The sequence below is a fragment of the Dama dama genome, chromosome 24, assembly GCF_033118175.1.
Source record: "Dama dama isolate Ldn47 chromosome 24, ASM3311817v1, whole genome shotgun sequence".
Taxonomy (NCBI): domain Eukaryota; kingdom Metazoa; phylum Chordata; class Mammalia; order Artiodactyla; family Cervidae; genus Dama; species Dama dama.
In genome coordinates, this window is record NC_083704.1 from 52,077,548 (window position 1) to 52,103,255 (window position 25,708).

Sequence of the window (25,708 nt, forward strand, 5' to 3'; positions counted from 1 at the left end):
ACACAAAGTATCAGCAAGGGGATTCTATAGAACTGCTGGTTGCCTAGATGCAGACCACCTGCTTCCTAGAGCCCCTGGGTCAGACGACCCTCAGAACTGGGAGGGTTTTAAATAAGGAGAGGAAAACTAGCATTTATTAAGTGTGATACTTCAGTTGTCTAATTTAAATCTCCCCACAGCCTTGTAAGAAAGATATTGTTCTTTTTATTATGGATGAGGAAACTGAGGGTCAGTGAAGTTACATTACTTCTGCAGGGTCCTACAAGAATTAGGAGCAACTTACTTTGAATCTGAGTCTCATTTCCCGAATCCCACTTAATAATATATGTAATATTATTACATATATTATTATATATTACATATATAATATATATTATTATTAAATATTATATATATTATATTTATACAATACATTATTATTACATATAATATATTTAATATATATAATACATATAATATATGTAATAATAAATATATTAGAGAAATATGCTATCAATTACAGAAAGTTTAGAAAATACATAAATCTATCTATAATCTCTCTTGCCTAGAAAATTCCATGGATGGAGGAGCCTGGTGGGCTACAGTCCATGGGGTCCCAAAGAGTCAGACATGGCTGAGCAACTTCACTTCTATCTATTATCTTATTTTCCAAACATTTTATGCACTTTTTCTGAGCTTTTTTTTAAAAAATAGCTTTTTAAAATTTATTTACTTTTGGCCATGCTGGGTCTTCGCTGCTGCTCAGACTTTTCTCTAGTTGCAGTGCATGGACTTCTCCTTGTGGTGGCTTCTCTTGTTGCGGAGCACAGGCCCTAGAGCACAGGCTCGGTAGTTGTGGCACACGGACTTAGTTGCCCCACAGCATGTGGGATCTTCCCAGATCAGGGATCGAACCCATGTCTCTCGCATTGGCAGAGAGATTCTTTACCACTGAGCCACCAGGAAAGCCCCTTCTGACCTTTTTAAGAACCCAGTTTTTCTCATTTGGAATTGAGATGAGCTGTAAGTACACTCAATACATATTGGGTTTCAAAGAATTAGTATTAAAAAATACCATGAAATGCTTCTAGTATTTCTTTTCATGTTGCCATGATAATATTTGGGGTTAAATCAAATATATTTTCTTTAACAGTAAGATTCACCAGTGGGGTAGTTTGGTCAACCTTCCAACTTCTCAGAACTTCCCAGTTTAACAGTGACAGAGCTCTAATGCAGAGGACAAGCCAGGAGCTGAAAGTACATCTTATTTTATATATATATGTATTTATACCCAGCTTAATTTCAAAGAATGAGATTGGAGGCAGCTATAAGCTACTGAAGGTAGTAGTTTTTCTCTATAAATTTCATGTGTCTGTGCATTTATGTATCTATTACTGAACATGTTTTTAAATGTCTTCAAAAACTATCTTTTAGTTATAAAAATAATATAATACCATTACAAGAATTTTGGAAAATAGGAAAAAGTTTCCTAAAACTCTAGCATTCTAATACAAACATCACTGTTACTGTCTTGTTTTTCTTTGTCCACCTTCTTTACTTTTCTTCATTATACTTCCAAAGGGAAGCCCTAAGCCTCACTTCCCTCATTTGTGAGTTAAAAGATAGAACCAGGAGGTGCCTGAGGGCTCCCGAGCTTTGAGAACACCTGTTTCTAGCCTGAGGCTGTAACATTTCCATCACAAAAGTGAAACTGTTCACAGGACTTCTGGAGGAAGTAAAGGTCAGAAACCTTCAGAGAGTTGAGTGAAGGTGCCTTAAGTCTTGAGAGCAATGGAGTATGCAGTTCACCACTGTCTCCCTGACACCCTGCTAGGCCTGGAACATTGATAGGTATTCAGCAAGGTTTGGGTTTTTATAAATATTTATTTATTTGGCTGCACGGGGTCTTAGCTGTGGCTTTTAGGATCTAGTTCCCCGACCAAGGATCAAACCCAGACTCCCTGATTTGGGAAGACAGAGCCTTAGCCACTGGACCACCAGGGAAGTCATCAGCAATTATTTTTTGGTGAAGAAAGGTAACCATAGTGAAATTGTATATTGTGATAGTTCACATTATTGTTAGAATAGGCAATACAATGGAGGGAGTTTGAGGAAGGGTAGTTACTTAAATACACTTTTTTTTTCTTTCAAAAGTTTAAAGGGCAGTTTGAATGAGTTTAGGAGTGGCCCTGACTGGGTTGTCTGGACTGCTGTGACTAGTCCTGTGTACAGGGGCAGGTTGTCAGCCACATGTTTGAGCCTCCTGAGGAGGGCCTGCTTCATGTTCAGTCCATCCTGACCTGGCTGGCAAAGGGCCCCTAGGAACTTCCTACGGCCTCCCTCTCTATGGCTGTGAAATCAGGAAGGGGCCTGACAAGGACACCTAGATTCTTTTTCTCTGAAAGCTACAGCTCTAAAAAATTTAAAATCATTTATTGTTATAGCAAAAGTGTGTGTGTGTGTATACACATGTATATGTACACACTCACACACATATATGTGCTGTTACCTTCAACCCCCACATTTCCTGAGCACTGTGTGTCGTGTGCTGGGAATACACATGACTGAGGAACAGGACGTGACTTCAAGGAGCTCATTCCCTCCGCAGAGACTAAAGCATTTGTGTGGTTAACTCTGATACGGGGTGTACTTGGAAATGTCAGCTCATTCTCCAGGCATCTCTTGAGTGCTCTCATTTCCAGGAGCTCTGCTAGGCAGCCAGGGGCATGGAGATGGCCGAGACATGGTTCCTCAGGGAGCTGTCAGAATGTGGGAGGGAGAGGCCTTTTGTGCCAGAAGCCAGGGAGGTCCCTGCAGAAAAGCCATTGCAGGTGGTGAGGATACCAACAGCTGAGCCTGGGAGCACCAGCCCAGCCTAACTCAGAGGAGTTGGAGGGGTGAAAACCTTCATGTAGCGTGTAGCAGAGGATGATAGAGTGATGGTGGGAGGTGGGGGTGAGGCTGGTGAAGCGAGGCTGAAAAGATAGCTTTAGTCAGTCAGTCAGTTCAGTGGCTCAGTTGTGTCTCACTCTTTGCGACCCCGTGAATCGCAGTACACCAGGCCTCCTTGTCCATCACCAACTCCCGGAGTCTATTCAGACTCATGTCCATCGAGTCAGTGATGCCATCCAGCCATCTCATCCTATGTCGTCCCCTTCTCCTCCTGCCCCCAATCCCTCCCAGCATCAGGGTCTTTTCCAACGAGTCAACTCTTCACATGAGATGGCCAAAGTATTGGAGTTTCAGCTTCAGCATCAGTCCTTCCAGTGAACACCCAGGACTGATCTCCCCCAGGATGGACTGGTTGGATCTCCCTACAGTCCAAGGGACTCTCAAGAGTCTTCTCCAACACCACAGTTCAAAAGCATCAATTTTTTGGCGCTCAGCTTTCTTCACAGTCCAACTCTCACATCCATACATGACCACTGGAAAAACCATAGCCTTGACTAGACAGACCTTTGTTGGCAAAGTAATGTCTCTGCTTTTTAATATGCTATCTAGGTTGGTCATAACTTTCCTTCCAGGCAGTAAGCGTCTTTTAATTTCATGGCTGCAATCACCATCTGCAGTGATTTTGGAGCCCCAAAAAATAAAGTCTGACACTGCTTCCACTGTTTCCCCATCTATTTCCCATGAATTGATGGGACCAGATGCCATGATCTTAGTTTTCTGAATGTTGAGCTTTAAGCCAACTTTTTCACTCTCCTCTTTCACTTTCATCAAGAGGCTTTTTAGTTCCTCTTCACTTTCTGCCATAAGGGTGGTGTCATCTGCATATCTGAGGTTATTGATATTTCTCCCGGCAATCTTAATTCCAGCTTGTGCTTCTTCCAGCCCAGCATTTCTCATGATGTACTCTGCATAGAAGTTAAATAAGCAGGGTGACAGTATACAGCCTTGACGTACTCCTTTTCCTGTTTGGAACCAGTCTGTTGTTCCATGTCCAGTTCTGACTGTTGCTTCCTGACCTGCATATAGGTTTCTCAAGAGGTGGGTCAGGTGTTCTGGTATTCCCATCTCTTTCAAAATTTTCCAGTTTATTGTGACCCACACAGTCAAAGGCTTTGGCATAGTCAGTAAAGCAGAAATAGATGTTTTTCTGGAACTCTCTTGCTTTTTCGATGATCCAGCGGATGTTGGCAATTTGATCTCTGGTTACTCTGCCTTTTCTAAAACCAGCTTGAACATCTGGAAGTTCTTGGTTCACGTATTGCTGAAGCCTGGCTTGGAGAATTTTGAGTATTACTTTACTAGCATGTGAGATGAGTGCAGTTGTGTGGTAGTTTGAGCATTCTTTGGGATTGGAATGAAAACTGACGTTTTCCAGTCCTGTGGCCACTGCTGAGTTTTCCAAATTTGCTGGCGTATTGAATGCAGCACTTTCACAGCATCATCGTTTAGAATTTGAAATAGCTCAACTGGAATTCCATCACCTCCACTAGCTTTGTTCGTAGTGATGCTTGCTAAGGCCCATTTGACTTCACATTCCAGGATGTCTGGCTCTAGGTGAATGATCACACCATCATGATTATCTGGGTCGAAAAGATAGGGTCAGCCTATAAAAGGTCCCAAATGCAAAACCAAGGCACTTGGACTTTTTGCAAACACAATAGGGCCATTTAAAGGAGTGAAAGAAGAGATGACTTAAGATCTGTATTTGCAAAAGCTGGAACTGTTAGCGATGAGGATGGATTAGAGAAGAGCAGAGATACTGATGGGAGTCCGTGTAACCCCTGGGGGGCCCATGCCTGGAAGGACCTGCAGAGGTCCCTGCCACAAATGGGACATTGTAGGGAGGAAAGGATCGCGAGAGGGACTTGAGAGAATATCACATTCTCGTCTCTTACTGCTGCTTTCTTCTTTGAGCAAGTGTCTAGGAGGTGAGAGTTGGCCCTTCAGGGCTGTGGCCTCCTCAGTGCTCCGCCTCCATAGCGGTCATTGTTTCCCATTCAGGGATAATAAGAATATTCATGGAAGTGGGGAATAGGGCTCAGGGCTAATGTCTTCACCTTGAGAGTGTTAGACTGACAGATTTGAACCATGAACTAGGACTGCTGAGAATTGCTGGCCTCCACAGAGTTTTCTCCACTCAGAGAGGAAACTTCTGATGAGTCTGTATGGTTTATCATGGACCTTTCATTTCACAGAATTTACACTCAGATTATTTGACCTCCCTGAAAACTTGAGATTATCTTTTATTATTAACATTTCTGTAACTCTTCACACTTTTAAGAAAACTTATCAGGCTGGTTTGATTGATTTTTGTTGTTTTTAATTGAATTAGTTTGTAACTTTGCTATCAATAAAGCCACCAGCACTTTCCAAATTGTTATTATTTTGAGATTATTTTAAATCAACATTAGGACAAGGACCATGTCATTAGCCAAGTATCTAACTTTTCTGCTTTGACAGCATTTACCAACTGGAAGAGACAATAGACAACAAGAGAAAAGGAAGCAATAAAATACTGTGTATTTGAAATGCTAATTATTTTGCTTTTCCATTTATAGGCGAGCGATATGTGATGACATTTTTGAACGTGTTAAATTTTGCGGATCAGGGTAAGATGAAATTCTGCAGTGTTTTAACTAAAGATGAGCTATTTTCACGATACTTTCTAATATTTGCCTTTGTAGTTTGATTCTTTTTAAAATATCTATTTATTGATTGATTTTTGGCTGCACTGGATCTGTTGCTGCATGCAGGGGGCTATTCCTGGTTGTGGTGTGCGGGCTTCTGAGTTAGGTGGCTTCTCTTGTCGTGGAACGCAGGCCCTTGCATTACAAGGCAGATTCCTAACCACTGGACCACCAGGGAAACCCCTGTAATTTGATACATTTAATGAAAAAACAAATCTGAAGGTTATAAAAAATGAATCCTGAAGATTGAAAATTGTAGGTCTTTATAAATGTGTATCTGACTATTCCCTCCTGTGTGTCTTGGGCGGCAGGTTCTCTGTTGGGATTCCCTGCCCTTACCCAGTTTTCTGCAGAGCTCTGGGGCTCATTTTGGAGGTCAGGGGTGCCAGGGTAACAGGGAGGTCATCACAGTCATGAAGATTTGGCCCATGTGTGTGGCTAAATAGGTCTTAATATTTTTTCACATTTATTTTTGAATACTGTCCCTAAGTAGTGGAAATAAAAATAGAAAAAAATCAACTTGGCATTAATGACTTTTATAAAAAAGTACTAGTGATGCAAATGTTCTGTATCCTGACTGAATTTATGTCAGTTGTGATCTTATGCTGTAGTTTTTCAAGAATTTACTATTTGGGGGTAAATGGGTAAAGGGTACATGGTTTTCCCTTTTATTTCTTACAACTCCATGTGGATCTATAATTATCTCAAAAAGTTTAATTTAAAAAATTATATTAGAAAAAATGTTAATAGTGCTATAAAAATTCAAGTAGAAAAATCAATAAGACTGTTATTTCTTTTTTTTTTTTTTTTTAGGTGTGTATGATATAGTGAATAATCTTGGCTCCCTTGTGGCCAGATTAATTTTCCAGCCAATAGAGGAGAGTTTTTATATATTCTTTGCTAAGGTGCTAGAGAGAGAAAAGGACGCCACACTTCAGAAGCAGGTAGTCTTGGTTTTCATGTCCCCATCTTCCAAGTGAAGTAATTGTCTCTGTGTGTACAGGACCAACAAGACAGAAATGTGGAGCTGTCTGTTTCCCTGTGTTTGATCTGAAATTTTCTTCTAGCTTTCATTCTCCTTTCACATTCTGAGTGATGGCAAGATCCTGAGCTCACTTCTTCTTTCCAGCTTCTCCTTTTCCTCCTGACCAGCCCTTTCTTTTCACCCTTTGTCCTTCTCTGTGACCTTTTCTTTTTCCCAGCCCTCTCAGAACTCTTCAGCTGTCCCCATTGCAGCACAGACCCCGCCGCCCCCAAGGTCTAAGGTTTAAGAATGAGGCTGCCTTCCTCCTCCTCGGATTCTCAACCAAAGATGAGCTGAAGGTTGCAGAGACTGGGGCAAGGCTAATTGAGGGCATGGAGAGGAAAACACGGGGCATCTGGTCTCTCTCGTCACACCAGTTGTTCAGCTTCTTAAGGATTGTGATGTGCCCAGAGCTCCATTCTGACCCTGAGAATCTACATTGTCTGGCCAGTAAAAACAGAAGAGATTTTAATCCAGGGGCATTTGCATGTAGAAACTTCCCTTTTCCTAGAATCATTGAAAATGTCTGACTTAGAATTAAAAGCAAACTAGTTGGCCTCTTTTGTGTCTTAGAATACATTTTGCAGACGACAGTTCATGCATGATATCTTTTCAAAATGAACCAATCTGGTTCTTAGTCTGATTTAGGAATGTTTTCTCAGTGTCAATTACGGAAACATCAGAATTTGGGTTTGTCAGGAGAAGCACACTGACAAAGCTAGCTAGTGATGTAAAAACTTGTCCATTTAAGAATAAATGTCAGAGGGGAAAGGGAGTGTTTCCAAGACAACATTTGAGACACTTTATCCTAAACGAGTTAAAAACTAACTCTCCCCTGCTTTCTTAAGGTGGCACACTTTGTCTTTTTCCCTCCATTTGTTAATTGAATAGAAACAAACTCAGGCTATAGGAAAGCAGCAATGGTCCTCAGCAGTTGAAAGAGTGATCCGTGAAACAGCAAAGGGAGAAAGCCAGACGGGAGGTTTCTCTCCAGCTCATGATTCATCCCACTTCCTTCCTTCTCCCCCGGCCCCAGGAGGATGTTGCTGTGGCCGCCGCGGTTTTGGAGTCCCTGCTAAAGCTGGCCCTGCTGACCGGCCTGACCATCACCGTTTTCGGCTTTGCCTATTCTCAGCTGGTCTTGGACATCTATGGAGGGGCCATGCTTAGCTCAGGATCAGGTATGCACAAGAGTTTTTTTCCAGATCTGTTCTAATTTCCCAGCCGAAGGAGAGGAGTCTTCATGAAATTCAGATACGGTTGACGTATGCGTCTGTGTAGGGAAGATTGCCAGTGGCTGGGGCACCTGAGGTCACACCAGCTCAGGGTGCATTTGGGGCTCTGGCACCAGGTTGATCAGTCCCCACAACCTCACTTGGAGAAGTTGTTAGGAATCCCTGGCTTTGCTTTCAGGCCTCAAATGTGTTTTGCCAAGTGCTTCCCTATGTTCCCTGTAGGGTAAGTGAGGAAGGCAGAGAGCAGGCTCTAATGAGTCTCCGCTTGGTACTAAACACATCTGAAGACAGTAAGTGCCACATAAATCTCACGGCCTGATGCATAAAAGCCTCTGAAGGATAACCCAGAGCCATTTGCAGAGAATGAAATTGATCTCAGCAAATAAAATGGTATATTTAATCCAGTGACTCTTGGGTTTTGAAAGAGAAAAGTATCGAGTGTGTCTAACATGGAAACACCTGGTGCCCAGGCCACTGAGTGTCTCACAGCATCGCTAGGCCCTGGGGACTTTACCAGTTTCAAGATGCACTGGGTCACGGACTAGCAATCCATTTACAGTGTTTCCTCTTGGGTTGTGCAAAGATGTTTTTAATTCCTCACATCACTAGACAAGATCCTTGAAGACTTTTTTCTGCTGCCCTGTCTCAAATGTAAAGGGCCCTTTCAGATGCCATTCTGCAAGATCACTGGCATGTTTTTGTCTCCACTATAATGGGCCCAAACATTTAGTATTAGGAAAAGAAGGGCCGAGTTTCTACACAAGAACAAAGGTCATTAGGTTTGGACAAACAGCTGCTGTGAAACCAATGGTGTGGTTTGTAGCGCCCTGGGTCAGGCAACTGTAGGAAGCCATCAGCAAGTCATTGCACAGAGAGCAAGACAAGCTATTTCACAGCAGCTCTGCCCGTCTAGAAAGGTAATCACCAAGGAGCAGCCTTTGTAATGCGGCCACAGGCCAGTGCCACAAGGAAAGGGCTGTCCCATCAACGTAGTCTTCACTTGCCTGAGTCATTAATCATTGAAGATACATCAACAAACCATTGTCATTGTGTGACCCTTTTACTCAAGTGAGATGCTGGTTCCAGTCTTGAGCACTGATGATAGATTTGTCAGCTAAAAGGGACAGTGTTAGTTGATAAAAGAAGGTAATGAATTCTGTCTCTGATGTTTTATGTCAAAGTCATTGATCATTTTAGACTCAATAAGATATTCTCTTGGTCTCATCTTCAGAGAGAGAAGAATCTTGAGAGTGGTCTGGTTCCTCAGTCTCTGAAAAGGATGTATGGTTTGCTGTAGTCACTGCAGCCTCTTTAGGACCCTTGTCGTCTCTTGCCTGGCCCAGGCCTCCATCAGCATCCCTGTCCCAGCGAGGTCTTCCAGCATCTGTCTCCTCATCACCGCTCCCTCTCATTTTGACCACATTTCCAGCAGTCTGTGCCTTCTGGGAGGGTGAGTGTGTCTCCCCAGGGTGCCTGCTGGCTTTCCTTCCCTGTCTCCACACCACCTCTCTTCTCCTTGCCCTCTTCCCAACTCTCCGGACTAGTGCTGCAAATCCAAATGCCTTTCTAGTGCCAAAGATATTAACACTGCTGCTCTCTACCCCAATACGCCTCGCCACAGTCTTTTTTTTGTTCCCTTAAATACTCACAAACCATTGACTTTCTCCAGAAAGTCTTACTGAATCAGAAAAGAATGAGGAACTTTCCATGGCTCAGCCCAACCACTTAGTTTTGAAAGTGGAACTTGCAACGCTGCTGTCCTCAGTTGCCCCAGTTGCATGTTGGTCTTTGTCCTCGTCCATGAAGTGGACTCACCTGTGACCAGACCTGCAGTGGCCCCTTTAGAGACCTCTGTGCTGCTTTCCTAACATGGGACCTGGCCGCAGCAGACTTTCGTGGAGCACTGAGAGTTTGCTTTGCAGTGCTTGGGCTCAGCCCTGTGTGTAATTAGTGGCTGTGGAAGTGGTCTGAAACTTTGATCAGACATTTTCTTCATATCTAGCTTTTCCATCCTAAAGGAAAATACAAACATTCAATGAACTTACCTGAGACTTCTCACATTCATCTCTTAGGTGCTTCTCTCTTGCCCTTTCTTTTACTTTTTTTTTTTTTTCTGGAGAAGGAAGAGCTTATTATTTGCAGCCAGTAAGGAGAACACTTGCTTTCCCAAAGCAGTGTCTCCTCTTTCACTTTTTAAAAATCTTTTTTTCTTCTCAGGCCCCTAATATTAGTTTCTTAGGGCTGGGATCACAGTGTGTCACGAACTAAGTGGCTTGTAAGAACAGAAATTGATTGTCTGACAGTTCTGCAGAAGTCTGAAATCCAGGAGCCAGCAGAGCTCTGCTCTCTGTGGCAGCTCTAGGGGAGGCATCCTTCCTCGCCTCTCCCAGCTTCTGGCGTTGGCTGGTAGTCTTTGGCTGGAAATGCATTACTCCCATCACATGGCTGTCTTCTCCCTATGTGTCTTCACATCATCTTCCCTCTGTGACTATCTCTGTGCCCAAACTTCTGCTTCTCATAAGGACACCAGTCATAATGGATTAGGGCCCACTCTGATGACCTCATTTTAACTTATTACAAAGATGCTATTTCCAAATAGACCATACTCTTAAGTTACTGGTGATTAGGTCTTTACATTACTTTTGTAAAAGTGTTAGTCAGTCAGTCGCGTCTGACTCTTTGCAACTCCATGGACTGTAGGCCACCAGGCCCCTCTGTCCATGGGGATTTTCCAGGCAAGAATGCTGAAGTGGGTTGCCATGCCGTTCTCCGGGGGGAATCTTCCCAACCCAAGGATCGAACCCAGGTCTCCCGCATTGCAGGCAGATTCTTTCCCATCACATTACTTTTTGGGGCAATATAATTCAACTCATACTACCACTCAGCTCAACCCAGAATTTAAGGTTCCACCTGCAAGTTCTCCAATTCCAACCTCTTTCCCTAAAGTTGACTCAAAACCCTTCTACTCGAATCACCATTTCATGCTGGCGTTTGTGTTCTCCACATTGCAAAGCAGCGCGCTATGTGCCGTCAACTTTCAGTTACCAAGTGCGAGGTGCAGGCTGTGAGAGGAGCCCCGCTCCTCTCTGCCAGAGAGAGGAGGACGGAGAGCAGCAGGAAGCACACTGAGCGTAGCCTCGAGCCCCCACCGGGCAGACCCCGGCCGCTGCCTCCTCTGCTGGAGTCATCCCACAGCTGTGGTCGGGCCAAGCCACTTCTGCAGCAGTCTGGGGGAATGAGATGCAACCCGACATGAGGAAAATGTGGAACCCAAGAGAGGGCCATCAGCGCTACTGTTAGTACTCCTTTTGTCTTTGTTTTGTTTTTTGGTTGTTTTACCCACAATATCTCTGAGGTATGCTGGTTCCCAACTCCAGTCTAATCTAGCCATCCTGACCTGAATGGGGAGAAAAAAACTCAGAAGTACTTGTGAAGTTCACAGTCCAGAGGCGTGCTTGCTAAAGATTGAGACCTAATCATAGGACCATAGAATGCTTCTCCTCACCCATAGCTCACTGTCCCTTTCCTAGGCCTATTTAAAACAGTTCTTCTTCTTTTTTTTTTTAACACTTTACCTTTTTCACACAATAATAGGATGCAAATTTTATTCAAGTTCCCATAGACTATAAACTGGGAGACCCTGAAACATCCAGGGACAAAACAAAGTGCAAAAATTTCAGAATATAAAGGTATTGAAATCATACAAGAGTCTATTCTCTTATTACTATAGCAGTTCTTTTTATCCAAACCAAATCAAATCAAATGAATCCAATCAGTCCCATGAAATCAACTCCATTAGACCACCAACATCATGTAAGCCCCTCCACCAGTAAGATTACAGCTTGCTGAAGGCTCAGATAATGGGTAGCATTTTTTAGCAATATATTATTTTAAATTAAGGTAACTACATTTTTTTTTTAATACCACATAGTGCTATTGCACAGCTAATACAATAAAGTATGTTGTCATAACTTTTATATGCACTGAGAAGCCAAAAAAATTCATGTGACCTTTTTTATTAAAATATTCACTCTATTGCAGTGGTCTGGAACCAAGCACGCAGTGTCTGTAAGGTGTGCTGATTCCCAACTCCAGTCTAGTCTAGCAATCCTATCTCATCTAAAGGGGGAGGAAAAAAAACTCGGAAATACTTGTGAAATTCACAGTCCAGAGGCAAAAGCTCACTGAAGACTGAGACCTAATCTTAGGACCACAGCTATGGTCAACACCAACAGCTCACCACCATATCACTTCTTTTTGTTATTTTTGATGGCCATAAAACTATTTAGTGTCCCTGTGGCACGGGGACCTTTCATATTAAGCAGCTTTCATAACCATGAATAAGTTTCAGATTCTGAGACTCTGGAACTCCCCCTGTCCTGCCCTTTTCTTTTAGTGGTTTCTTTTTTTCTTTATTGAGGTCTAATTTACATAAAGTAAAATACTGTACTCTTAAGAGTTTCAACAAATGTCTACACCTTGTAACCAATATCCATATTAAGATACAGAACATTTCCGTTACCCCAGAAAGTTCTCATAGGGCCCTTTCCACCCAGCTGCCCCACTGTACCTCAGAGGCAAGAACTGCTCTGATTTCTTATCACCGTAGGTTAGTATTACTTTTAAAAAGAATTTCATATAAGTGAAATTACACAGTGTGAGCGTTTTCATGTTTGGCTTCTTTCCCACAGTATGAAGTTTTTGAGATTCATGCATGTTTTCACATGGATCAATAGTTTTTTTTTTCTCCTTGATTGCTGAGAAGTATTTCTTTGTATGGATGGCCCACATGTTGTTTATCCTTTCTCCTGTCAATGGTCATTTTGGGCTATTAGGAATAAAACTGCTACAGATATTTTTGTACACATGTTTTTGTGAACATGTACATTTATTTCTGCTGGTTGTATGCCCAGGAGTAGAATTTTTGGATAGTAGGTTGCGTACATGTTTATTTAATTAGAAACTGCTTGACTGCCTCTCGGTAATGGCCCTCTTAAAAGAGGAACTCAGGGAATCCCCGTCCTGTAGGTTAGGACTCTACACTTTCACTGCTGACAGCCTGAGTTCAATCCCTGGTCAGGGAACTAAGATCCCACAAGCCACACAGCATGGCAAAAAAAAAAAAAAAAGGGGATCAACTCCATTTTAAGGCTCCTGATCTTCTGTTAGCAGATTTTCCCAAAGCTTGTTAGTTAGCTATAGAACTTAATCACTTTGTTTTAGAAGAAAATAACCTTACGAACCCTGATTCTCCCTGCAGAGTTGTGGGTGTTCTATCTCCATAGTTTGCTGCTCCTGAGTCCTGGGCTTCTTCAGGGCCTCTTCAGCTGAGTTTGTCTTCACCTGCAGGGCCACTAGTGTCCCTGAGTTCTCAGACAACAGGCTGCTTCTTGCTGATTCAAAAAGTGAAATTTGTTTGCTGGCCAGATAACCTTTTAGTTGCTAAGCAAGAAATCTGTGTATCTATTCCTAACTGTCCATTTGTTTTTAGCTGTTTATTTTGGTCAGTGCCCTGGAATGCTCAGAGTCCTTCCAGATAGTTAAGACCACACATCTGCCCAGTGACCACACCAGCAGGGCTCATGACCCACTCTGGTGTTCTCTGGCCTCTCAGCTGATGTGAGGATGCACGGGGGCCTTCCACTTGGGCTCTGGAATCTCATCAGGTTGTTTCCTTACAGGTCCTATCCTTCTGCGAGCCTACTGTCTTTACGTCCTCCTACTTGCCATCAATGGAGTGACTGAGTGTTTCACATTTGCCGCTATGAGCAAAGAGGAGGTAGACAGGTAGGTAACCTTCAAGACACACCTGTAATCATGGCCTTCCACCAAAATGAAGTAGCTTCTTTCTTTTCATTCTGAACGTGTGTTTATAGAAGACTCTTTTAGAGCCTGGAGTGTGGTGCTTTTTTCAGGCACCATTCAGTGAGTCTTCTCCACACTAGGGCTGGGGAGCAGCCACTGTACCTCGCCTCCCTTTGTCAAGGGAAAAATCTAGGCCCTGAAGGGCTGTGTTAGTCCTGCTTGGCAGAGGCAGGCACCAGACAAGACCCCCTCCTCCACCACCTCCTTGCCCAGTGCTCCAGAGGGTTACTCAGGAGCTTCCTCAAGAGGCAGGTCTACAGGTACTTCCGTGATGGTCCAGTGGTTAAGAATCCACCTGCCAGTGCAGGGGGCACGGGTTTGATCCCTGGTCTTGGAAGATTCCCCATGCCTTGGAGTAACTAAGCCCATGAGTCACAAGCACTGAGCCTGTGCCTCCTAGAGCCCATACTCCACAGCAAGACAAGCCACCGCAATGAGAAGCTTTAGCAGTGCAACCATAGAGTAGGACATGCACAGCAACAAAGACCCAACCCAGCGAACAATAAAGAAATAATTTTTTTTTTTTTTTAAGCAGACTTATGGACAGTCTCAGGGCTCTGTGACACTCAAGTGTGCATAAAAGTTTTGACACATTTTTTCCCATCCATTGACCCTGAGGTTGGGACCTCTGCCCTGGACTTCAAGCAGTAGTTCTTAATACTGGTTATGAGTCAGAATGCCCGATGGAGTTGGTTAGAAATGAAGATTCCTGTCTACTGTACTCCCACCACTCTCTCTCCTACCGTACCTACAGTACTAGCAGCCCTTGAGCATGTAAATGTTTTCTTTAAAGCTCCTCAGTGATTCTGATGTCAACTTCTGGTATGAGCCTCTGATCCACACCGAGGATCATTGATCTCTTGTGTCCCAAATGCCAAAAGTAGAAAGGTAATATCTGAAGACATCTCTGTAGGATGTAGTTGAGAAGAAGGATAGCACTGATAGCGGCAAAGGAGAAAGAGGAAGAAGAGAGGAGAAGGGGTGGGAGTAGGAAACGGGGCAAGTAGCCCTCGTTATCCCTTTGCCCCTTGAGGTCTGGGTCCCATGGGGGTTTCAGGAGGCCTCTGTAGTACCTTGAATGCTGTTGAAACCCCTCAGGGGCCTGGTAGGGTACCTCAGAGAGGGGGGAGCCCTTCCTCTGATTCACAGCAGCCTTTGTCTGCTTCCCACTGTGGCCTGTCTCAGAGGTTTGGTGACCTGTGGGCTACACCATAGTTGAGAACTGGAGTGTAGAGCAGCGGTCCCAGCCCAGACTGATCAAATTCCCCTCAGAAGTTCTGGCCCTCTCCCACACCAGCTGAACTGAAATTTTAGGGGCTTGGGCTGAGGAGTCAGCTCCAGGAGATCACTGATGGTAGCTAGGGCTTGAGGAACTGCTGACCCAGACCAGCTTTCAGAGTAAAAACTGCGTTGAACACTGTGACCCAGTGCATATTTAGGTGTGACTGAAACGAAGCTTCCACAAAGCAACAAGTACCCCAGTTACACACAGAACACACTGATGATGGCTTTTAATTCTGTTTCAGTTTTTTAAACTGCCATGTCATGACCCACTAAATTGATTTCCCAGCCTACTTTTAGGTCACAACCCATAGTTTTCAAATGTGGTCTAGACATGGTTTTTACTTCAGACAGTTAAATTTATAGCTATACACTGCTTTGAGTCTGTCCTTTTTTTTTTTTTAAGTGGATATAAAGATCCTAAGTTTAATTTTGAAAATACTATGTTTTTAACTTGAAAGGTGCTTCCAACATGAAATAATTTAAAAATATAATTTAAAACATACTAAATAAGGTACTGAAGTGTGTTGGAAAGAACTCTGGACTAGGAATCTATCTCTTTGAAGGGAATTTTGTTACAATAATTGCAGCATTAATATTGAAGGGGAGAAACAAAACTAAGCCTGCTTAAAACATTAAAAATATATATCTTCCAACAAATCATGAGGGAGTACAGACAGTGACTGATTGCTTTAGTTTCTCTTATATTGCATTGAACCAGAGGAAGCAGCTTTTTAAGTTAGTTGTAATGGGACCTAGACAGCGTATTAAAATCTGGAAAATGATTTTCATGGTATTAGTTGTCAACATAGAGAAAAGACAGAGCCATCTTCTCATCTGAAATAACTCACTTCCCCTAAGAGTAAAATGTGGTTTTAAGCATGGTCTCCAAGTTTGTATTAAACACCGTAGCCCCCTTTTTGTCTGGGCTCCTGGCCCCAAGCCCCAGTCTTGTTCTGAACACATGGAGTACCTGGGCTCATCACTGATCTCAGCCTTTTTTTCCTTTCTGTGAATTTAGTCAGACATAAAACAGTAGTAAGATTTTTTTGTAGTACAGTTGAGTAGCTTTTATCTATTTTACTTATTGAACTACAGGTTAATCAGTGTTTGTTTGTTTGTTTTTTAATAAAAATAAGGCATTTGGTTGGATGTGAAATAGTAGAATGTCCTTTGAGCTGCAAGTTCCTTTTTTGTTAATAGCCTCATAATCTATATAGAAGACTGATGGCTTTACATTACGCCCCATTGAAGAATCTTGGTTGTGTTTTGTTAAGGCTATCTCTTTTTTTTTGTTCATTTGACAAATTTTTTTGAGTATCTGTTCTCTTAAGAGGCATTGCTTTAAGCTACAGGAGTACAGCCATGAACAAAACAGACGTGATTCCCTGCTCTCCTGTAGCTGACAATAAGGGGAGCAGACAGCAAACAAGTTAATAGATAAGAAAATTGTGCTCTGTGGAGAACTAAAACAGGGTTATGTGGTGAGAGTGGGAGCCCTTTTAGGTAAGGAGGTCTTTCTGAGAAGGTTCCATTAGGCTGAGGCCTCGGTGACCAGGAAGAGTCTGCTATGCATAGATGGGCTAGAACCTTCAGACAGAGAGGACAGTGATGCAGAGGCCGAGGATTGACAGCTCCTTTGTCTGAGTTGTTGGCCCTTGAGTGCCCCACGTGGAGTTGGACTCCATAACTGTTGACTGAACGAAGGACAAGTACTGTCTTCTCACCTAGGCACATAAGAGACCTACGCCATCCTCTCCATGGCTACCTGGGCTACATTGTTATGGCTGTACCTTGATGTTTTCAGCCAACACTCACTGGGGGACACTTCAGTTGCTTATCTTTTGATAAACCTGATTAAAGATAACTTCCTGTTTATGTTAACCAAACCTTAGAAAATAATCATTGTTGCTGACTAATTTTCCATTGATTTACAAAGTGGCATTTTAATTTTATCTTTAAAATTCTTATTTTATCCTGAAGTGGATAATGCCTTTAAGGCTATAGATTTGTGAACTGTTGGAATGTTTAACAGTTGCAGAGCCTTCTTCTAATGAGAAACCGTAGACTTCCTCATCATTAGGGCCTCCCAAGTGGCTACACCAAAGAAGCCACATGGTGATTTGTCCCTGCTGGAGTTAACATGAATTAGCTACCAGTTTCATTCATTGTTTCCCTTCTGCTTGGAGTTGGGTGAACATGACTTTGAAAGTTTATGAACCCATGGTCTGAAGAAGAACCAAACATTACGCATTGTTTTCTTTTTGGAAAATTGGTCAGAGTACGGGCCCACCCTCAGTGACTTGTTATAAAGTTGGCCATTCTGATTATTGATTAGCATTAGTGAAGAAGCTTCCTCTGTGAAGATGCGGGCTCTTGTACTTCCATTACTCATTAAAAAGAAACCGTGTCGACTGACAAGCAAATGAATTACTTCTCTGGAATTCTGGATGAAAGCACTGTCCCCTGTTAGAGTATAGGTGTGCATGTGTGTTCTTGATGCCACACACTCCGATAATTACGTCTCCCATAGCACCTTGGGCTTGGTCACCCAAAGGACAGGAACCCAGACATTTGGGGGACCCAGTGGCATTCTCGCCACCCTGCCTTCCTGTGCAGAAGCTGAGTGGTGGTCTCTGAGGTTTCCTAACCCGGCTGACACAGCTTGGGGATCTAAGGGGTTTGGTTTCCTCAACAGCTATACACTTAGATTGCCTACTGTGTGCTCAGCAGAAACAAGATGCTGGAGACTTTGGTTCATGGTTGTACCACAAGCCTTTTGGAAGACTTTTATTTTTTCTGAGACTCAGTCGAGAGCTGAAAACTGAAGATAACTAAGTGATGTACTGCCCTGGAATCAGAGAAGTGAAAGGAACAGTGTAAGCCCTCCAGTCACAGGACCCACAGAGCTCTAGAATGTGGAGAGCCAAGGAGAGATGTGTGAGCGTCTGGGAAACCCTGACAGTGGGCCAGGCCTTGCCTCCTCTTCCCATTCTGTATGGAAGCTGGTCACTTGCTTTGAGTGAGATCTGCTGGCCAAGCTTACGGGGCTTCTGCCTTTCCCAAAGGAAGCAGCGCTAAAGTTTAGGGGCCAGGGGTCAGGTTGGGCTGTTGGTTCACTCCTTAGGCAGATTACTCAGCCTCTCTGGGCCTGGTTTCCTTGTCTATAAAATGGATTCAAGCTCCTCAGGAAAAGGGCCCTGTGTTCATCCACCAGCGCATCCCCAGCAGCACTCACAGTCCCTTTCACAGTGGCTGTTCATATGAAACCGTTAATCCATGTCATATTCTTTGCCTCACTTTGAAGGCAGGCTGAGCAGGATTTTTATGCGTTTGTTTACAAAGTGTCACTTAACCAGTTACTATCCTTAAACACCATAAATATGTTGAATTGTTCATTTTTTTACTCTTCTATTCAGGGCTGAGGGGGACAGTGATGTTTCCATGTTATCCACTTAGCATTTGATGTAAAAATCTCCTGGATCATGGGATCTCAGAGGTGAATTCACATTCACAGCACCTTTTCTTGCAGCAGCCCTGCCTTGGGACAAGGTACCCACTGCCCTGCATTGCCTGCCTCCCTCTCCCCAGGTACAATTTTACAATGCTGGCCCTGTCGTCTTCCTTCCTGATGTTATCCTATGTCCTGACCCGTTGGTGTGGCAGCGTGGGCTTCATCTTGGCCAACTGCTTCAACATGGGCATTCGGATCACGCAGAGCCTTTACTTCATCCACCGCTACTACCAGAAGAGCCCCCATAGGCCCCTGGCTGGCCTGTTCCTGTCACCTGTCCTCCTCGGGACATTTGCCCTCAGTGGTGGCATTACTGCTGTTTCAGAGGTGAGACTCCCCGTAGCCTTCACACCACATGCTTTTGCAGTCTGTCCACTCTCCCTTGTTCCAGACATCCCCTTCCTATTCTGCCTGAACCAGCTGGACAAGTACTTGCTTCCTCGTACCCCTTCCCCTAAGCTTCAGGCCAGCATCTTGCGATAGAAATGACTGAGCAGTGTGGTACCTGTGGGAACAGAGTAGACCCTAGTCCATAGCTGTCACACCTTTTCCTGACTCGAAGCTGGAGTAGTAGAGTCTCCACTCTCCCTGGCTTGCCCCAAAGGAAGGAGATATGACTGGGGGGCCAGGGAGTGACGGTGGTTTCTTTCCACAGGTATTCCTCTGCTGTGAGTGGGGCTGGCTAGCCCGGCTGGCACACGTCGCTGTGGGGGCCCTCTGTTTGGGAGTGACCCTCGGGACAGCATTCCTCACAGAAACCAAGCTGATTCACTTTCTCAGGACTCAGTTAGGCGTGCCCAGACTCGCTGACAAAACGACATGACCTTGTGGAAGCCCTGTGGCACCTGGACCAGCTGTGGGGTGGTCTTGTGGGTGGAACACGTGTTCTGTGGAGGGGAGCCAGGCCAGGGGTCTGCAGTGCAGTGAGACCAACCCAGGCAGGTGAGTCGTCGGAGCGAACCACCGGACCAAACACTTACCATCCATTTGAGGTTTCAGATAGGAAGGGGTTCCATTTCTAAGGGAAGACCAAAAAGTTCTTTTAAAATAGATACAATTATTTTTTTCACCATTTTGCTGTAATCGGCATTTTTCTTTTTGAATAATGTATTAATTCCTCTTGGGTGTGATTGACCTTAGGAACTACATGTCCCACATATTCTATCTTGGATGTCAATCGTTAATAATCATCTAGCTCAGAAGGACAGATATAGCGACTTTACCCTCCACAGGAGTATTTACCATATTCTGTAACAGCAGGAAGGAGACTTGGTGTTTTGTGATGTTGTACAACAAAGTTGGCCCTGAAGTTGTGGCTTTCCCCACTGTGGCCTGGCTTTTTAGAGAAGGAGAAATGTTAATGAGAAATCCAAGAAATGAAGACACAGAGGCTTTTAGCTCACATTTCCCACAGTTAGCCAGGCGGAGTCAACATCTGTCCCCTTCATGACTGTCCTCCCAAAGGCTACCACGTGCCTTCCCACAGCAGGGGCAAGCCAGCTCATCTCTGGCCTGGCCACTGGAGAGAGGATACTGTGATCCTTCGTGAGCTGTCTTGTCCCCTGAAGGGAAGCCCGCTTTGCAGTTGGCTGTAAGTTCTCATGAAGAGGTTATACAGATGATAACTAGAGTTGAGTAGAGGTGTCTTTTTTCCATTAGAATAAAATAGGGTAAATTCTATATGGCAGGTATCACTGAACCACGCCCCTTTCCCGCTGACCCCTTACTTCCGGCCCTGGTCAGTGCACCTGAATTCCAGCCCCAGGACAAGGCTGGTAGGCCTGCAGGTCTGGCCCTCCAGGCCACAGTGTGAGCCCAGGTGAAGGTTTGCCTCTGTGCCCTGCATCTAGCAGGTGAGGTCACCAGGCTTTGTTATCAGGCAGCAAGGCCTTTTTCTTCTGTTAATATATTCATTGATACCATTAATGTATTAATTAGATGTAATTGGCCTTTGGAGCTACATGCGCAAACTATATCTTGGGTGATGATAGTTAATAATCACCTAGCCCTGTTGTCCCCAAACCTTCTGTGTTTACACCCAGAGAACAGGGCAGCTTGTATCAGATGGCCATTTGCCCGAAGTGCACAAATTTAAATCCAGTGACCCAGGAGAATGGACACATGTATAGCTGAGTCTTTTCACTCTCCACCGGAAACTGTCACAGCGTTGTTAATTGGCTATACCTCAATACAAAATAAACTGTTACTTAAAATTTTTTTTAATCAAGTAAAAATAAATCCACTGGCCCAGAGCCAGTGCCAAGAGGCCAAGGATAAAGACCCACCAGTGCCCTGAGACTAGGACCCAGTTACTTGGACACCCGTGTATCTAGTCAAAGAGAGAACACTTTGTATTAGTTGCAGGGACAGTAGCTAAATGCAAGGTGTCACTGAGCAGTCAGAGGCCCTCCAGAAGCATGGGCCTGGTCTTGTGTTGTCAAGCAGGGTCAACCCAGCTCAAAAGAACTGATTGCTCCATGGGGTAGGGTAGGTGGCACATAGAGAAAGCAGCCCTCCTTTGCAAGTACTTTTTTGCTCTCTTGAACACACAGACATGAGCCTCCAGCCCTCACAATTTCCTTCTCTGCTGCCGTTGACCACCCCTCTCTCTGCTAGGACCCTGTCACTCAGCCCCGTCCCACTTAACCCCAGACTCGAAGTGTGGGCCTCACACCACCTTCCTCACAATCTCCTGGATTGCAAGTCAGAAATGTAGGTTTCCAGGACCCCTCCAGACCTTTAGCATCTGTGTCTCTGGGGTGGGGCTTTGGGACCAGCTTTTTTGGCAAACCAGGGTTGGCATACCCCATCATCCTCACCCAAGTCAGGGCCCAGGGCCAGTTCTGCTCATGTTCACGGCATCTGTGCCCAGCTCTAGGAAGAGAGCCACCCTTGCCTGAGTAGCATCACTGACTCCCTAGCTCCTCAGGAGCATGAGTTCCACAGCTCCCACTCTGCTTTTCTGCCCGCAGAAGCTCTGCATCTGATAGCGAGGGCGCATCTCATCTAGTCCCCAAACAGCCAGCCAGGTGCTGCCGTCAGCACAGGCTGGCCTCCAGGCAGGGCCAGCTCCTCTGGAGAGATGGCCAGCTGGGATGGTCACCCAGGGCTCTTTGCTGTGGCCTGCTTCCTCGTTTATAGATAGAGGAGTTCTCATGGCCCAGGCTTTTGGGAAGCGGGTGTTTTCCCATTACGAACACCTGCCTCCTGGGCTCCAGCACTTGGGCAGCAGGCCCTGTGTGGCCCATGGTCTCTGTCTCCACCCCGGCTGCTCCCTGCAGCACAGCTGGGCCCGACCACTGGTTCTGGGGCTTCCCCACCCCTCCTCACCCCCCGCCCCCTAGAGCTGCACCTGGGTCTGGAGGGGCTGGCCTACAAGGGTGCTGAGCTGCCCCACGTTACCCAGGAAGGAACTGGGTGGGGGAATCACACTTCAGGCCTTAAGCACCGCTTAAAATATAAGTGAGGCTACCTCTCCATGGAAGCAAGTCTCTAAAGCACATCCATTTATGAAACAGAAACCTCTGATGGTGAGAGCGACCGCATTTCATCTTTCTGTGCTGCCCTGGCCACACATGTGTTGGTGACGTGGGGTTTGGCCTGTCAAGTCCCTCCGTGAGGGGCTGCTGCATGCCACTTAACGCTTCCTTAGCGGTGACTCCAGGCTCTGGTGGTGTGTATGCTCTGCCTCACCCCCTGCCACTTACCAGCCTGATCACCAAGGCACCTCTTTCCTCCTGCCTTTCTTTCTTTTCTTTTTTGGGTTTATATTGCTAGTTCCATGCCAATTTCCTGTATGTATGCTCTGCCCCACCCGCTGCCACTTACCTACCTAGTTCACCAGGGCACCTCCTTCCTCCGACTCTTTTTTTTTTTTTAAACCAGTGTATTCATATTGCTAATTTCATGTCAATTTTCCAATTTTAAAATGAGTAAATTATTTTCTCCACATTTGTGTGAAGGTCTTTTATATCACTTCTTCTAAAAACGAAACAAAAAATTCTTAAATTTCGAAAGAAAGGTGGGCAAGTACCTTAGGTATGTGAATCATTTTTAGTCATCATCAGAACAGTTCTCCCTGCATTGGTGGACATGACTGGATGGTGATCCCGACTTGGAAAGAGTGGCTGGCTCCCTCAGCCCTGCGATGCAGACGTCTGTGTCCCGGACTGACAGGACTGGCAGTTTATTCACTGCTTTTCCCTTCTGCCCAAAACAGTGTTCCATGTTCTTCCACTGATGAGGCAGTCTCTTTCACCACCTTTCTTTTCGCCCACAGTCTGGACCCACAGTCTCTCCTTTTGGCTGTAAGCTCTGTTTTGAATGCAGAGCCCCTGAGGAGAAATGGAATTGGCCCAGGTTATCTTCATAGGGTGGCTCCTGTGGGCGCAGGGTCATAAGTGAACCAGTGGATGGGCCATCCTTGGGGCAGGTGAGTGCCCAGTTCCATCAGCTGTCCCCGGGCAGGGGGCTGGCTGGGCAGGTGGTGTGATTCAGCCAGAGTTGCCACTTCGGCCTCGCAGGAGCTGCCTGGGCCTGTGACGTAACGACCAACTCATGAGGGACTCTTCTAGCCCACCATGTACTTGTCTCAGTACCTCCCTCCCTCCTGTTGACTGTCCTGTCACAGTGCTGCCCTGATCTGACCAATGCACTTGGCAGGGGCCACCTGGTGCAGAGTGCTCAGTGGGAACGGGACCTGAGAACCTGGCAAGCCTCGGTCCTTTAATCTCATCTGCACCACAGACGGGCCTTGGAATGGGGCTCTGACGCTGTCAGCACAGTGAGCGGTGACTAATTAAGACACGACTGCATTAGTCACGTTGGAGGTGACAACTGAGCAGCATGTTTTGGGTCCATGTTTGAGAGATCCTGACACACTTTTCAATTATGTGGAACTAATAGCATGTGGCCTCCACACAGCCGTGTTGGGCGGGAGAGAAGGGGAGTCTGCGATGAAAGCATGCCTCAGTACAGCTCCTCACTTACTTCTCTGCACTCCCTTCTGAAAATCACAACAGGTCACACCAGGGAGCGTGGCACTTGGGGTACCAGAGGGCGTCTTTCAGGAGAGTTACGAAACAACTCTGGGTGACACAGGAGCCATAGTCCTCTCCATAGGTGCCTGTTGTGAACCCCATCATTGACTGTCCTCACTCTCCCTGGTCTCTGGGTACACTCTCGTCTGGGCCTGGCACGGCCGGGCAGGGAGAGCCACAAGGACACAGGAGAACCAAAACACTGTCACCATGAGGGAGATGTTTTCCTCCGCAAATCTCAACTAAACTAGGGAATGTTGCTAAAACAGCTTTCCTTTTTGTTCCCCGCAGGGCATTGACAACAATTTTAAGAACAAACCAGATTAGCACAGCACCTTTTTTATGTTCCTGAACTAGAGCCGAAGATTCCTTTCTTGCTGACGTGACTTGTGAGAGTCCCTAAGTGGCATCTCTCCAGTGACAAGAGGATGTTCTTGCAGGTGTGCAGATGTTAGGCTTTGGGTGGGATGGGGGGTAGGGGCATAGAGGGGACAGAGCTGCTGGCTTTTCCTTTTTTTCCTTTTTTCTTTTGTAACCTGGAGTGACATCACGCAGGGCTGATGGCAAGATGCCCAAGCATACTGGGCACTCATCCTTGCCTCCCCTCCCCTCAGCTCTCCCTGCAGCAACCCTGCAAACACAGGGCCGAGAGCCAGGCTCTGCAGGGAGCACCACCACCAGGGAGGTCCGCTTGTGTCCATGTCCGCCTTCTGAAGTACACAAGCAGGGTTTTGCTTTCTAAGCAGCCCATGGTGTCACATGCATGATTATACCCCAGCCTGGCTGCCCTTTTCTAACTTACTGGGTGACCTTGAACAAGCCTCACTGTACCAACCGTGGCACACAGCAGGTACCGTCAACTTCTGGGCCCCATTCCTCCCTCGTTCACAAGGGCCAGATCTGAGCTCTTTTGATAGCCTTGCGCCCGAGAGGGCAGAGGGGTCATCCGGCTCCTATGCCAACTGGAGCAGCACCCTTCTGATCGGAATGAAAACTGGGGATTACTCTTAAGAATTTGCTTGAAAGAGGAGTTCTTTCTGTTAAAACAACAACAAAACCCTGTCAAGTTTGAAATCTACAAATCTGCATGTTTTAAACCTCCTCCCTGACCTTCCATGACTTTTTCTCCCACAGTTCCTCCCCCTTTCCCAGTCTTCATCTCATCTTAAAGAATTTAAGGTAATTGTTTTTGCACAGCCACTGGCATGAGTAACAGATATTTGGAAGAAACAAATCTGGCCCCAAATTATGTTGCGTTATAAAGAAAAAGTTGTCTCTTCCCCATGGTCCTCTCTCTGTGTTGGAGGCCTTGACCTCAGATGACATCACCAAGGAGTGGGAAGGGGGCTGACTTCAGCCACTCCATCACTTTGTAACCATAGGCAGATCTTGCCTCTCTGTGCCTTGGTTTCCTCATCTGTCACTAACACACCCGGCATGGCACAGGGGGATGGAAGGAGAACAGAGGCCAGGCAGGCAAATGTAGCTCTGGAAGCTTCAGAGAAAACAGCCACTAGCAAGGCTTCCTGTATGTCCTGTGTACCCACCTCTCTACCATCTTTCTCTTCTGCTCCCCACCCTCGGCCAGTCCTCCCGATGCTCTCCAGTCTAACGCCAGCCCAGGCTCTCTTCTCCCCACCTTCATTCCCGTTGACCCAACTCCAGGCCTGTTTATGGCTGTCCTGGCAAAGAAGAAAGGAGCAAGGACATTACAGAACTGGTGATTTAACCCTTTTCTTCAGCGCTGTCACACCCAGAAGGCACTAAACCCCAAACACGTGGCATTAGTAAACACACGCCCATCCCTCTTCCTTGGCTCCTGCCTTGTCTGGTTCTAAGAGTGTGCTCTGGAGCCCAGCAACACCTGTCTGGCCTCCAACCTTTCACCTCTCTTCACCTCTCTACCTCCCGGGCCTCACCCTGTCAGGCTCACTTGCACGTCAGCTCTATCACACTCCTTTCTCTTTCTTTCAACAGCCCTATTTTCCTTCTCCCCTGAGAATTAGGAAGGCAGGTTGTGTGGGGGCTCCAGAAAGGATCTTGAAGATGGACCCAGCACCACTTCAAACATGACCTTGAGCAAGGTAGTTCATCCCTTTGTGCTTCAGTTCAATTTGTCTAAAAATGGGCAT

At 45.5% G+C, this 25,708-nt stretch overlaps 1 protein-coding gene across 2 annotated transcripts in view; it reads left to right on the plus strand.

The window, feature by feature from the left end:
* The window catches only part of RFT1 (RFT1 homolog), a 41,942-nt gene extending 17,926 nt beyond the window's left edge, over positions 1-24,016 (plus strand). Inside the window, exons 8-13 of one of the 2 annotated variants that reach the window (XM_061128366.1) lie at positions 5,490-5,540; positions 6,432-6,562; positions 7,679-7,823; positions 13,559-13,664; positions 18,615-18,864; positions 23,868-24,016. In XM_061128366.1, the coding sequence (XP_060984349.1) occupies positions 5,490-5,540; positions 6,432-6,562; positions 7,679-7,823; positions 13,559-13,664; positions 18,615-18,864; positions 23,868-23,903 (719 nt within the window). In that variant the 3' untranslated portion in view covers positions 23,904-24,016. Of the gene's footprint in view, positions 1-5,489; positions 5,541-6,431; positions 6,563-7,678; positions 7,824-13,558; positions 13,665-18,614; positions 18,865-19,192; positions 20,761-23,867 lie in introns of those variants that run through there. The other variant, XM_061128365.1, reaches the window with a different exon arrangement.
* The last annotated feature ends 1,692 nt before the right edge of the window (positions 24,017-25,708 follow it).